This window comes from Lissotriton helveticus, chromosome 8, assembly GCF_964261635.1.
Source record: "Lissotriton helveticus chromosome 8, aLisHel1.1, whole genome shotgun sequence".
Lineage (NCBI taxonomy): Eukaryota > Metazoa > Chordata > Amphibia > Caudata > Salamandridae > Lissotriton > Lissotriton helveticus.
In genome coordinates, this window is record NC_136069.1 from 1,495,699,626 (window position 1) to 1,495,712,536 (window position 12,911).

General features: G+C 47.7%; 1 protein-coding gene across 1 annotated transcript in view; it reads right to left on the bottom strand.

Moving 5' to 3' along the window:
* Positions 1–12,911, bottom strand: part of HIKESHI (heat shock protein nuclear import factor hikeshi) — an 81,876-nt gene that overhangs the window by 16,320 nt on the left and 52,645 nt on the right. Inside the window, exon 3 of the mRNA XM_078658442.1 lies at positions 11,236–11,387. Coding sequence (XP_078514568.1) covers positions 11,236–11,387 — 152 coding nt within the window. The remainder of the gene's footprint in view (positions 1–11,235; positions 11,388–12,911) is intronic.

Consider the following 12,911-nt stretch of genomic DNA (forward strand, 5'->3'; position numbering starts at 1 on the left):
ACCTCCCCATACATGCTGGCCGCTGCGCGGTCAGGCCGCTTGCGCGCCGAAGGCGCGCCTAAGAACAGTCCGGCTACGCCCGTCCGCGCCTGGACCGCGCCAAGCGCCAGAACCCCTGGCCCCCGCACCCGCTACAAAGCCAGCACTCTGCACGCTCTCAACCCCGGACGAACCCACAACTGCTTCAAGGCCACCCCGAAATGCACACACGTTCCCTTCACATGCCGGAACTGCAGCTACACCAGACACAGAGCCAACGAACCACCCGCCAAGAAAGACCTCAACCTCCCCCGATGCATACTACTGAACACCTGCACCGCACGCAAACACGCCGTCGAGCTCTGGGACCTGCTCAACACAACCTCCCCGGACGTTGCCTTCCTGACAGAGACCTGGTTGAACAACTCCTCCGCACCCGACATCTCCATAGCCATCCCAGACGGCTACAAGATCACCCGCAGAGACCGCACCAACGGAGTCGGAGGAGGAATCGCCATCGTCCACAAGAACAGCATCAGGGTCTCGACTAGCACAGATGATGCGCTCAGCACGGCAGAACACATGCATTTCCAAATCCACACAGACCCCAACTCCACCCTCAGTGGCACCCTCGTCTACCGACCCCCGCTCACAGTTCAGCGACTCCATCGCCGACTTCATCATCACGCACGCCCTGACCTCCAACGACTACATCCTCCTCGGAGACCTGAACTTTCACCTTGAGAACAACAACGACAACAACTCCACAACCCTGATCGAGAACCTCGCCAACCTCGGACTGAGACAGCTCATCACAATGCCCACCCACTCCACCGGCCTTACGCTCGACCCAGTCTTCTCCTCAAGCCTGCACGTCTCAGTCAGCCACACCACCAAACTCCTCTGGACCGACCACCGCTGCATCCACTTCACCTTCCAGAAACCCACCACACATCACCGCACCCAACAGATCCCCCGCCGCCGCTGGAGCAAAATCACCGAAGACCAACTACATGCAAACCTCGCTCTCAGCCCACCCACCAAACCCTCCAACACAGACGACGCTGCCCACAACCTCAGACGCTGGATTCAGGACTGCGCCAACACCCTTGTCCCGCTGAAGAAACCCCCCCCCACAGAGACACCAGCAAGAGGGCCAGCTGGTTCACCCCAGAACTCCTAGATTCCAAGCAAGCCTGCCGGAAACTAGAGAAGAAATAGCACAGTGAACAAACAGCCACGCAGCACACAAGGACGCCGTCCGCAACCACCACCACCTCATGAGGGCTGCCAAGAAGATCTCCTTCAAAGACCGCCTCGACAACAACGCACACGACAGCAAGGAGCTCTTCAACATCCTGAAGGAACTCTCCAACCCCAGCTTGAACACCAACGACATCCCGCTGTCGCAGGCCCTGTGCGACTCCATCGCCACCTTCTTCCACCGCAAGATAGCAGACATCCACGACAGCTTCAACACCCAGACAGGCCCAACAGCCAGCAACACTACAGACCCTCCGCACACCATCGACCCCTTGCTAGCCTGGACCAGCGTGAGCGTCGATGACACCATCAAGACCATGAGCACAATCCACTCCGGCTCTCCGTCAGACCCATTCCCGCACCACGTCTTCAACAAAGCAAGCAGCTCCATCGCACCCCACCTACGCAACGTCATCAATCTCTCCCTTGAGACCACGACCTTCCCTAAGACCTGGAAGCACGCCGAGATCAACGGCCTACTCAAAAAACCCAAGGCAGACCCAAAAGACCTCAAGAACTTCCGACCCATCTCTCTGCTCCCCTTCCCGGCCAAGGTCATCGAGAAAATCGTTAACAGACAGCTAACACAATAGCTCAAAGAGAACAGAATCCTGGACCCTTCCCAGTCAGGGTTCCGTAGCAACCACAGCACCGAGACCGCCCTCTTCGCCGCCACAGACGACATCAGGACCCTGCTAGACAACGGGGAGACTGCAGCACTCATCCTCCTAGACCTCTCTGCCACCTTCGACACAGTCTGCCACCACACACTAGGTGCACGCCTCCACGCCGCAGGGATCCCAGACAAGGCTCTGGAATGGACCACCTCCTTCCTCTCCGGCAGAACCCAGAGCGTCCACCTCGCCCCCTTCCGTTCCAAAGCCTCCGAGATCATCTGCGGCGTACCCCAAGGATCCTCCCTCAGCCCGACACTGTTCAACATTTACATGGCCCCGCTCGCAAACGGCGCCCGACCTCAACATAATCTTAATACGCCGACGACACTCAATTGATCCTCTCCCTCACCAAGGACCCCATCACCGCCAAAGCCAACCTCCACGAAGGAATGAAGGCAGTCGCCAACTGGATGAAGATCAGCCGTCTGCAGCTGATCTCGGACAAGACGGAGGTCCACATCCTCGGCTCCAACCCGTCAGCCTGGGACAACTTTTGGTGGCCAACGGCACTGGGGGCAGCCCCGACCCCCACCGACCACGCACGCAACCTGGGAATCATCCTCGACTCAACGCTCTCTTAATGACCGAGCAAGTCAATGCCGTCTCCTCTCCCTGCTTCAACTCCCTCCGCATGCTCCGCAAGATCTACAGATGGATCCCAACAGATAAAAGAAAGACAGTCACCCAGGCCCTCGTCAGCACCAGACTCGACTACGGAAACGCCCTCTACGCGGAGCCCCGACCAAGCTCATCAATCGACTACAACGCATCCAAAATGCCTCAGCGCGACTGATCCTCGATGTACCACGACACAACCACATAACCCCCCACCTGAGAAACCTGCACTGGCTCCCTGTCAATAAGAGGGTATCCTTCAAGCTCCTCATCCACGCACACAAGGCACTCCACAAGACCGGCCCAGCCTACCTCAACAGACGGCTCTCCTTCTACACCCCCAACCGCCAGCTACGCTTCGCCGACCTCTCACTCGCCACCGTCCAGCGCATCCGAAGAACAACCACCGGCGGGAGATCCTTCTCCCACCTTGCCGCCAAGACATGGAACACCCTCCCACTAAGCCTACGACAGACCCAAGACCTGCTGACCTTCAGGAGGATACTAAAGACCTGGATGTTCGATCAGTAGCGGTACCCACCTCCCCCCAGCGCCTTGAGACCCTCGGGGGTATGTAGTACGCTTAACAAATGCCTGATTGATTGAATACAATTTATCATTGCCATTACATTATATACAAATAGCATCAAAATAAAGTATAAATTCTAATCACCTTTTCTTTTAAATATACAAATGGCCTTGCAGCAGTCTGGGCTAGCGTTTTTCTGAGGTGAGAGCAGTGGTCGAAGTGGGCGGGATCTGAGAGGCACGACATGCCTATAAGTTTTTTGAATTTAAGAAAAACAGTTCCCCAACTTTTTGTGGGAAGACAACCGTACCGGGACGGTTAATTTCAACAGTTGAAGTGCTTAAGTGAAGTGTAATTACAAAAAGGGGGGAATTTTTCGGGGACCGTTTTCTGGCATTACAGCCGTCTTCGGCCCGGCTTGCTTGAATCCTGATGGTGCAATGAGCAAGGGACTCATGTCTGAGCATACCCTTCCACACTCATGGTGACCAAAATAATTACAAAAAGGGGGGCTTAAGTGAAGTGTAAGGCAGAGAGTCTCCTGTGCTGTGACAGCGAGGGAGGGGCAGACAGCTAAACAAACCTTCTGGCCAGGGAGACTGCTTACACGAAAGAAATGTAAATGTGAACAACTAGTCAATCTGCAAATGTAAAGGGTTCTTGGAAGCCAGAATTGGCTTTAATTAACAGAATCACCTGAAAGTTCCTGATAACACAGATTTATTCTTTTTGAGTGGTATTTCAAGGGAGTTACCATCTGAGCTATGAAGGGTGTGCTTTTAAAAGACAGTAATAAAAAAAGAATTGCACTACAGTGTGAGTATTACTAAAATCTATTTTCTTTTTTAAACACTTTTTTTATCTTAAACTTTTTTGAGCATTTTGTAGCAGCCTATCTTATAATGTGTGTAATGCAATTATAAAATAATGACTTTCACATTCACAGTGCTTTCCGTCACAGACTGACCTAGTAGCACTATACATATACAAGTCACTATTCTCCACTGCACCAACCAAATTTCAATTCTGTGGCTCTCTGGTTACACTCACAGACCTTTGCAATGCATTAACTAATAGAGGTTTTCATAATGGACGATGGTGCATTTCCCACATATTAACTTGACTTACATTTAAGCTGTGTGTTATTTTATATGTAGTTAGTTACCTGAAAGTGAAAGACCGAAAAAAGTTACAGAAACACATTTGACCCCGCCCCCATGCACAGCATCACAATTCCGCAACTTTTTTTTTAATGCACTTCGACCGCTGGCTGACTCGGCGGAAAATATAAATATAGATAGTGAATACGAAGTATATAGCTTGGATAGAACAGCATGCATTAGGCCAAGGTGGAGTGTACTCTGAGCAGACTGAGGCTAACCCCACTACAAGTACTCTCCAGGCCTCCCAAAATCATTGTCGTTCAACGGCTCTCTAGTGCCGCTGGTGCTCTTCATGCGCCAGATGCACCATTAATGGCTTCAGGGTGGGGAGCTACTCATATGTCTAGGATACACATGTTTCTGTGTCACTTTTGCTGCTATTTTACCGATGCTGTGGCAACTGATGTCCCCATCAGTGTAGCTCCTTGGTCCATATATAGGGACCATCACTGATATTTTATAGAGTAATGAGCGCACCCAATTGGCACGCAGGACTTGTGGGGGACTTGTTGGATTTATCTGCTCCATATTCTAGTTTTGGAAGGACGCAGGGGACAGATCTCCCCACATTTTAAAGTGGAAAAGAAAATCTCAATAGTGGAAGACCGAGCACGTCTCCCTGAAGACATGTTGCACGTCGCCTAACTCCTTGAAGTCCTCAGTCCTCTAACTTGACCAAATTTTGTGAGGCTCCAATATATTTGTTTTGTTAATTATTTAAGTAACGCCATAGAGGTTGCGCCTCTCCTAAATGGGTCTGTTTGTCAAGCCAGAGGAGCCAGCAACGTAAGGGAAGCAGAAGATGCTATTTTTTTTATGATAATGTTATTGTTGGCTTAGCTGACTTGAGAAAAAGAAAGATGTTAGGGTAGGCTTAACACCGCAATTAAATAATCTGCAAAATGACATCATATTATTCCAGATGTTTTTCTGTTATGGCTGAAGTGCATCTCTAATTAATTTCTGGCTGTTTCCCAGAGAAGCGGGTGCAATGACTTGCCTGTCAAATGACGTGCCAAAGAGGAAAAAAGCAAGCATCCATAGAACAGAAGTAATAAACTGCATAAAAGTGCAGGACTCAGTCTCATAAAATCACTCCAGTGCCTAATTTGTACAATAGTCCTGTGCCTACAGTTTTTCTGCTGCCTACTAATGTCGGGATTACCGAATACCAAGGTTGTGTTTTCTTTGTTCCACTCATGCCTTTTTCTTCCCCCACTATATACTTTCTTTCCCTTTAATTCACTCTAAGTGGTTCTTTTTCCTCCCCATTTTCCCTTTGACATTGTTTTTCAGCCTTTTTCCTCCTTATCCTTTCCTCTCCAAAAAGATTGCTAGAGGGACCGACTTGCAACCATTGATTCAAATTAAGCACTATCACAACCCCTTTCAGAAGACCATATGGCAAGCAGGGTATCTGGGCCCAAATGTGGGGGCTGAGGCCTTTTACTCCCGATGTGTCGGGACCTAATCTACTATGGGTCCTGAGCAACTATGCCAAGTACTACTCCTACCGCACTGGACTCTCAATTGAAGTACAGGTGGAGCATCCCCAGGCTCTTTGTGGGGAGGCAGGTACAAGGTTAGCAAAGGCAGAAGACCAAACAATGACCACCATTAAGTTGATCGTGCATTCCAATACTTACTTTTTGTAAGAAAATAAGTATTTATTACACACACAAAGTCTACTACAGCACACTAAATAAGACACACTACAGTTGGTCAGGGATTCTCCTGGGGGCAGATACGCATACCATAAGCTTGTATGCTGATGATGTGGACCTATCCTTGATGAATCCCGCGTCTTCACTCTTGGCCCTGGTAGATGAATTCAGTTGTTTTAGTGGGGTATCCGGGTTCAAGGTAAACCTTTCTAAGTCACAAATCCTAAATCTCTCAACCACCCCTGATACGGTGGGGGCGTGGACTACTCAATCCCCATTTACCTCGGCCGGTGACCATATATCATACCTAGGTATCTCTCTGCCACGTACTCGCAGGAAAACACGGTTGGCCAACTATGGCCCACTCTAGGAGCAAACTACTAAAACTCTAGCCACATGGACCCAGACAGACCTCTCCTGGGCAGGACGTATTGCTGCAGTAAAGATGACGATCATGCCACCTATACTTTATGTCTTTCAGACTATCCCCCTCTCCCTACCCTCGGCCATCCTACGTAACTTGCAACGAGCTATCAATCGCTTCAAATGGGGCGGGAAGCTGCCACGATTCAGCGCTCATCAGATTAGTAAGCCTAAAGCACGAGGGAGAATGGTGGTACCAGTGGTTTTGAGATACTTTCAAGCGTCCCAACTACACTTTATCTTGGAGTGGAATCGCCCCTCTCCGAGAAGTATTGGTCATTCATGGACCAATCTATCGCAGGGGTGAACAGATCCGGCTTCCTCGTAATCACAGGGCATGGGGGCTCTATTTCTTCCCAATAATGGCAACTACCTTAAAAGACTAGGATGCAACAGCGATCTGCCATGGTTTTACTACATTAGCCTCCCTGATGACCCCGTTAGTAGACAACCCTGACTTCCCTCCTGGATGTAAGCCAAAACCAATTCAGCTGTGGCGTAAGAAGGGCTGCAAGAGGGAAGGCTCACTATTTGATCAGAATGGGATCATTCCCTTCGACCAGCTTCAGCAAGACTATGCAATCCCAGCACCTTATCTCTTGACAAACAATCAGGCACGTCGCAGGGTAACTTCCCCGGATATGAGACCAGGAGACTCCCGTCAATTGACGCACTTCGAAAAGTGACACATCACTTCAAAACGATGTCAAACGCATCATATCAGAACTTTACGTTCTATTCACAACATACGCCACTTGCACAAAATCCAAAGGGCAGCTGAGGTGAGAGGAGGAAATACTGCGCATGATATCCCGGGCACGGAGGCAGCATATAAGGTAGCCTCTTATTGGTACTTAACACGGGCCCGACTGATTTATTGGAATAAAGACCATCTAGCCACTTGCTGGCTTGGGTGCGGGCAGACGGGCTCACTGGTACATTTACTATTGCATTGTCCCAAATTGGTTACATACTGGGAATTGATTCTTCAAGACATAAATGAAGCCTTTAATACGGATACTCCGTGCTTCCGAGCCTATACTCTGCTAGGTCTCCCCTACCCGCTGACCTTTCCCTTGCGCTGCCTAAGAGGAAGGCAGACAGCCTTAGCTCTTAATGCTGAAAGATTAGAACTACTTGCTTACTGGGGTTCCTCAGTGGTTCCAGACCACACTGCATGGTTGGGAAGGCTGGGGACTGTGCTCGCGATAAAGCGCATGTCTATGATGGTGACAATAAAGCTAAAGCATACACAGAACTTTGGGCACCATTTATCACACTGTTAAGCAAAGAATTCAGGAAGGTGACTTGCCCCAGGTTCCTGCAAATCCTACGCCTCACTTCCACTACCCAGGATACGGGCACATAAAGGTGATGTGTGTTTAGGATCTTGTCTGTAGTTAACATTTTAGGTTGTTACAGGACCATATTCGGGTGCAGAGGAGACACAAGTGTTGGGAAGGGGTGGGTGGAGGTTGGGGGTTCTTCTTTCTTGATTATTGGGCTTTTCCCCCCGTTTAACATCCCAGGCTCTCTTTTTCTTTTTTCCCTATTATGTTTCAAAGTCCATGGCGTACATAAGGCAGTTTACTTTCCACTGGTACAAAATCTGATAAGCATGCCACTGATATTTTGAAACTCGCTGCCGGCCTTCGGGTTGTAGGCGCACAGCTGTGTCTCTCTCATATGCATTTAAACACTAAGCCGGCCAGTGGTTGTAGGCATATGCGATGTTATGATATTGTGAAAACGAATAAAAGAATTGTTCCATAAAGTATATACGCATATACAAAATCAAAACTTAAAACAAAAAAAATGGAAATGCTCTGTAAATGTTAAAGAATTTGAAATTGAAGGTTAAAAATTAAGTTAGGATTCTAAGTTTGATTTGTAGAGCAGACCAAGAGCAGCAAATCAAACGCAGGATGGACAATTGGTGGGTTCAATTAAAGTACTAGTAAGTGCCGGCAAAAAGGGAAAGTGCATTTTGTGGAGGAAAAAAAAAAGACAACGGCATAAGCTAAAGTTTAGCCTACAGCTGCGTCTTTGGACATAAAACCAAACTCTGAAAAACTCCAACCGTTCTAATAAAGAACAAGTTACTTACCTTCTGTAATGCTCTTTCTGGCGGATACTCTAACTGCAGATTCCTCATCTTGTGAATATCCCAAGGCGCAAAACTGGATCAGGAGAATTTTCTCAGGAATTCCCACATGTGACCGTAGGTGGTGTCGTGCGGATCCATGTTGGGTTCGTCTCTCACAAGATGTGATATCTAGGCCCTTACATAGCCACCACCTTCGCACATTGACATCAGTTTCTTTCTGATATTGGTCTAAGGCATTTGACACAGTCTCGTCAATAATCAGATTGTGCCAGTGTCTAGATCTCTAGGCTGGAATCTTATTGGTATGGACGAGATGAGTCCATTCCACAGAATGTGCAGGTGAGTGGGTTTGTGAGGATTCTGCAGTTAGAGTATCCACTAGAAACAGAGTTACCAAAGGCAAGTAAACTTTTTTTCTAATGCATATTTCTAAACTCAGATTCCTCACCTAGCGAATGTAAATTAAAGGAGTTCCACCCACAGTGATGGGTCTGTGGAATGGTTCAAAGTAAAAAATCATGCAGGATCAAGCGGGCAAAACGCCCATGTTGACAGACCTGACTGTCAAGGTGGTAATACTTTGTGAACATGGGAACTGATGCCAAAGTAGCTAAGTGCCTGACAAATATCCAGGACAGGCACTCCGCGTTGTAGCAGCCTTGGCCCTAGTAGAGAGGGCCCCTAGGTCTTCTGCAGGCTGCTTCCTGGCCAATGCATTGCATTTCTTAAGGCAGAGATCTATCCAACGTGAGACGTCTGTTTTTACAACGCCTTGCCCTTCTTCGCCTCAGGATAACCCACAAAGAGCTGATGTGCTCTGGTACAATCAATATAAAAACCCTGCTGGGATCCAAACAATAGAGTCTCTATTAATCTTTCGAGGGATGTGACAAAGCAAAGAAGGTCAGAAGTAGGATAGCTTGTCCAATGTAAAACGATGTCACCATGTTTAGTAGGAAGGCAGTTTGAGTTCTAACACCAGTTTGTCCAGAAAAAAGGTGGTATAGGAAGGCTGGACTTAAAGAGCCTTAAATTCACTCACCCATTGTGCAGATACAATCACAACCAGGAAGACCATCTTAAGGGAGTGTAGGTGCAATGGACACCTGTCCTCAAATGGGAGGACTAAATTTAAGTCCCATTGTGGCATCACAAAGGGCATAGGTGGAAACATGTGGAAAACGTTTTAGAAAGCGTATCTCAACCTGTGATTTGAGTAAGAACAGTTGGTGTGCAAACATAAGGAGGCCGAAACGTCCAACAGTTAAACATTAACGGTGCACAGAGCAAGATCATTCTGGGCTAAAAACAACATTTAACAGTTTTCCCTGCAACGGGTCTAACTGACAAGGACATCACCAAGCCACAAACTTTTCCCAGAATCCAGCATAAACAATTTTCATTGTAGGGCATCTGGGCACCGAGAACATCAAATACCTCGGGAGGAAGGTCAAAGAGGATCAATAGTCACCATTCAACGCATGGAGATGCAGGTTGCGCACGCTCAAGTGCAGGATCCTCTCAAAGTGGGAGCCTAACTGGAGGACAGATGCTCAAAGCCCATAAGCTCCGGGTACACAATCTCTAAATTCAGAGCCACTAGAAGGACTTGAGACTGGTTGTTCCTGGTCTTCAGTACTCTGGGCACGAGAGGTAGTGGCAGAAAGGCACACGAGTCCTGTGCTCTATGATCGGCAGAATGAGCCTCAGAACAAGAGCCTTCTTGGGAACCTGAATGAACTTAAGTGGTGACATTGCTCGCTCTGTGGTGTCAGCGAAGAGATCGAGCCAGATGTTGGAAAAAGTCCTGTGTCACTTTCCAGTGTCTCACTCGACCCTCCTCTTAGTGTGTATTCTAATACCAGGTTCCACTGACCATCACCAATCCTAGAATTCAAGCCTCCCTCCACTGCATCCTCGCAAACTGAAGTCCTTTCCTGGAATTGTCTCCCCTGCAAGTGCTTTTCAGTTCTGCCAAGTGCGACGTATCTAGGGTTAGAGGAATGCATTTTTGTCATTTTCACCCTATCACTGCAAACACCCGAGATTGCCACGCAATTAGGCTGACCTACAATGTCGAGTGTGCTTGCGGTGATGCAAGCCTTAGTAATTCATTTTCCTACTGTGTTGGGCTGACAGTGAGATATGGCTACAGCCTGGGTCAACAGTCACGAGAGAAAAAGGAGGTAGAGGTGTTAACCTAGCTGATCAGACAGATCCTTTGTATGTGCAAGCAGTGTGTATGTGCGACCAGAACCATTGTGGCTGTGTGCTTACAGAATTACTGCCTAGGTCTGAACATGAAATGTTCCCAAGTTTATTCTAAAAGTAAGATAACGAGGGAATCGGGAGAGGGATCTTTAAGAATGTTTAAGGAAACAAACAGGAGTGGAAGTTGGCTTGTAAGACCTGATGACCTCAGTGATCGAACTAAATGATATAGCCTGAGGGAAATGCACTATACCACTAGCAAATAAAGATGTGAGGTTGTGTACCTTTATCGAGACCAGATGGTTTCATCTGCAGCATGCCAAGTTATGGTGCAGTTATCTGCAGAAGGATAACAGGTGAATGGACGGTCATTTAAACTTTTAAGGAGAACACATAATTTGTTTTTGAAGAGTACTCCAAAAACTTGGTCACAAGATGAATCTTTCAAAAAAAGTTACTGAATGATAGAACAAGCGAAAGAAACCAAACGAGCAAGTGTTAAGCAGGATACCATGTAAGGTTTGAACTTGAGCTGCCTGAGAGTGTACAGAAACTAAACTGAGGAGCTCTCACCCACCATTAAATTCTATGTTTCTATAATTACCTGGGTGAATGTATCAACTGTTGATACAGCTGCACTGGCAACAGGAGTCTGCTGGGCTAACTGCTCCAATAATTCAACAGAAATTCCAATTTGGGCAACAGATGGCGTTTGAGGAATGTTCATGGCTCCAAATGGATGCTGGCTTCCTTCTCCTAAAACAAATAAGAACATGCTATGTTAGTACAGAGAGGAAAACGGTCTTCATACAAGTCACAAATACAACACTATTTACTTGCTTCCCAAAAGTCTGCCCTCCCTAGCCCTTTATATTCTATCTGCACACTTATAAATGCTGTTGAAAATGCTGGTAAATGCATGAAATGTTAATTGTAAACTTTATCTATTGAAAATAAGTCTTCTATAGTCGTTTCACAGTAGGCAGCAAGCAACAGTACTTTGCAGACACTTTTAATTAACTTAATTAGTGGCAATTTACCACATTTACTCTACAGGTAACTCTTATAACAAGCACTTCAGGCTATCATTTAGCACTAAGCAGGCTTTTTGGACAAGGAAATCTAGCAGGTCAGTGCATTAGAACAGATGGGTGTTTTCAGACTATCAGAGCGGGAAGCACTCTGGGAAACCAGTGGTTTAAGAGTTTAAGTGCTAGCACTATTAAAACGCACTATTCAGATTATGAGAATCAATCAGACGAGAGCACAACTCCGAACAAACAGCAAAACCACCATCAGAGGCACCCTCACCTACAGACCTTTGGGACCCCTCCCTGATTTCTGCAACATCATTTCCGACTTCATCGCCCCTATCGCCATTGGCTTGAATCTGTACATCTTCCTAGGAGACCTCAACACGGCCGACCTCCTAGAAAGTATGACCAACCTCGGACTCAAACTGGTCACCAACCGCACCATATTAAACATGCTCGACCCCATCTTCTCAGCCAGCAATAGAATAAAATACAACCACACAGAGGAGCTCACCTGGACCGACCACCCCTGCATCCACTTAACTTCGGAACCCCCCATTCCCTGCAACACCCTCTCCCCACTGCCAGTGAGACACTGCACAGCTGATCAACGGTATCAGAGCAACAAATGGACCAATGCCCTCAACTCCAGCCAACCCACCACCACCAAAGACACAGAACATGCAGCGAACTACTTTGCAGACTGGATCATAGCGAGCGCTGATGAAGTCGCACCAATGAAACCCACCAAATCCAAGAAACAAACACTAAAATGTGCTTTGGGGTCCCCACTCATGGGTGGAACTATTCAATGCTTAGGATGATCAGTGGAGATCTCCGGATGGAGAACAGATAATCTGCATCGAAGGGCAGGTTGAGCAGGTGTTAATAGACCACCTTAAATGCGGAGTGAGGCACAGCATCCTCTAGATACAGTGTCAGCCGTGCGGAGTGAGGCACAGCATCTTCTAGATGCAGTGTCAGCCGTGTCGAGGGAGTAACTGAAGGTGGTATTGGAAATAGTTTTACCCTCCTGAACTGTTTTCTCCCCCCTTCTTTTTGAATTTCTCCAGCAGATGATAGACTAGCTCCTGCATCTCAGCCCACTAAACCCGGTCATAGTGGGAAAGGAGGCAGATGGAGTTGGCCATCCCCCAGTGGGTAGAGGCACCTACGGCTACCCTTTTATAAGCTGTGCACAGCTTCTTGCTCTCTTTATCGGGCAGGGAGGTGTCACACGTGGTCT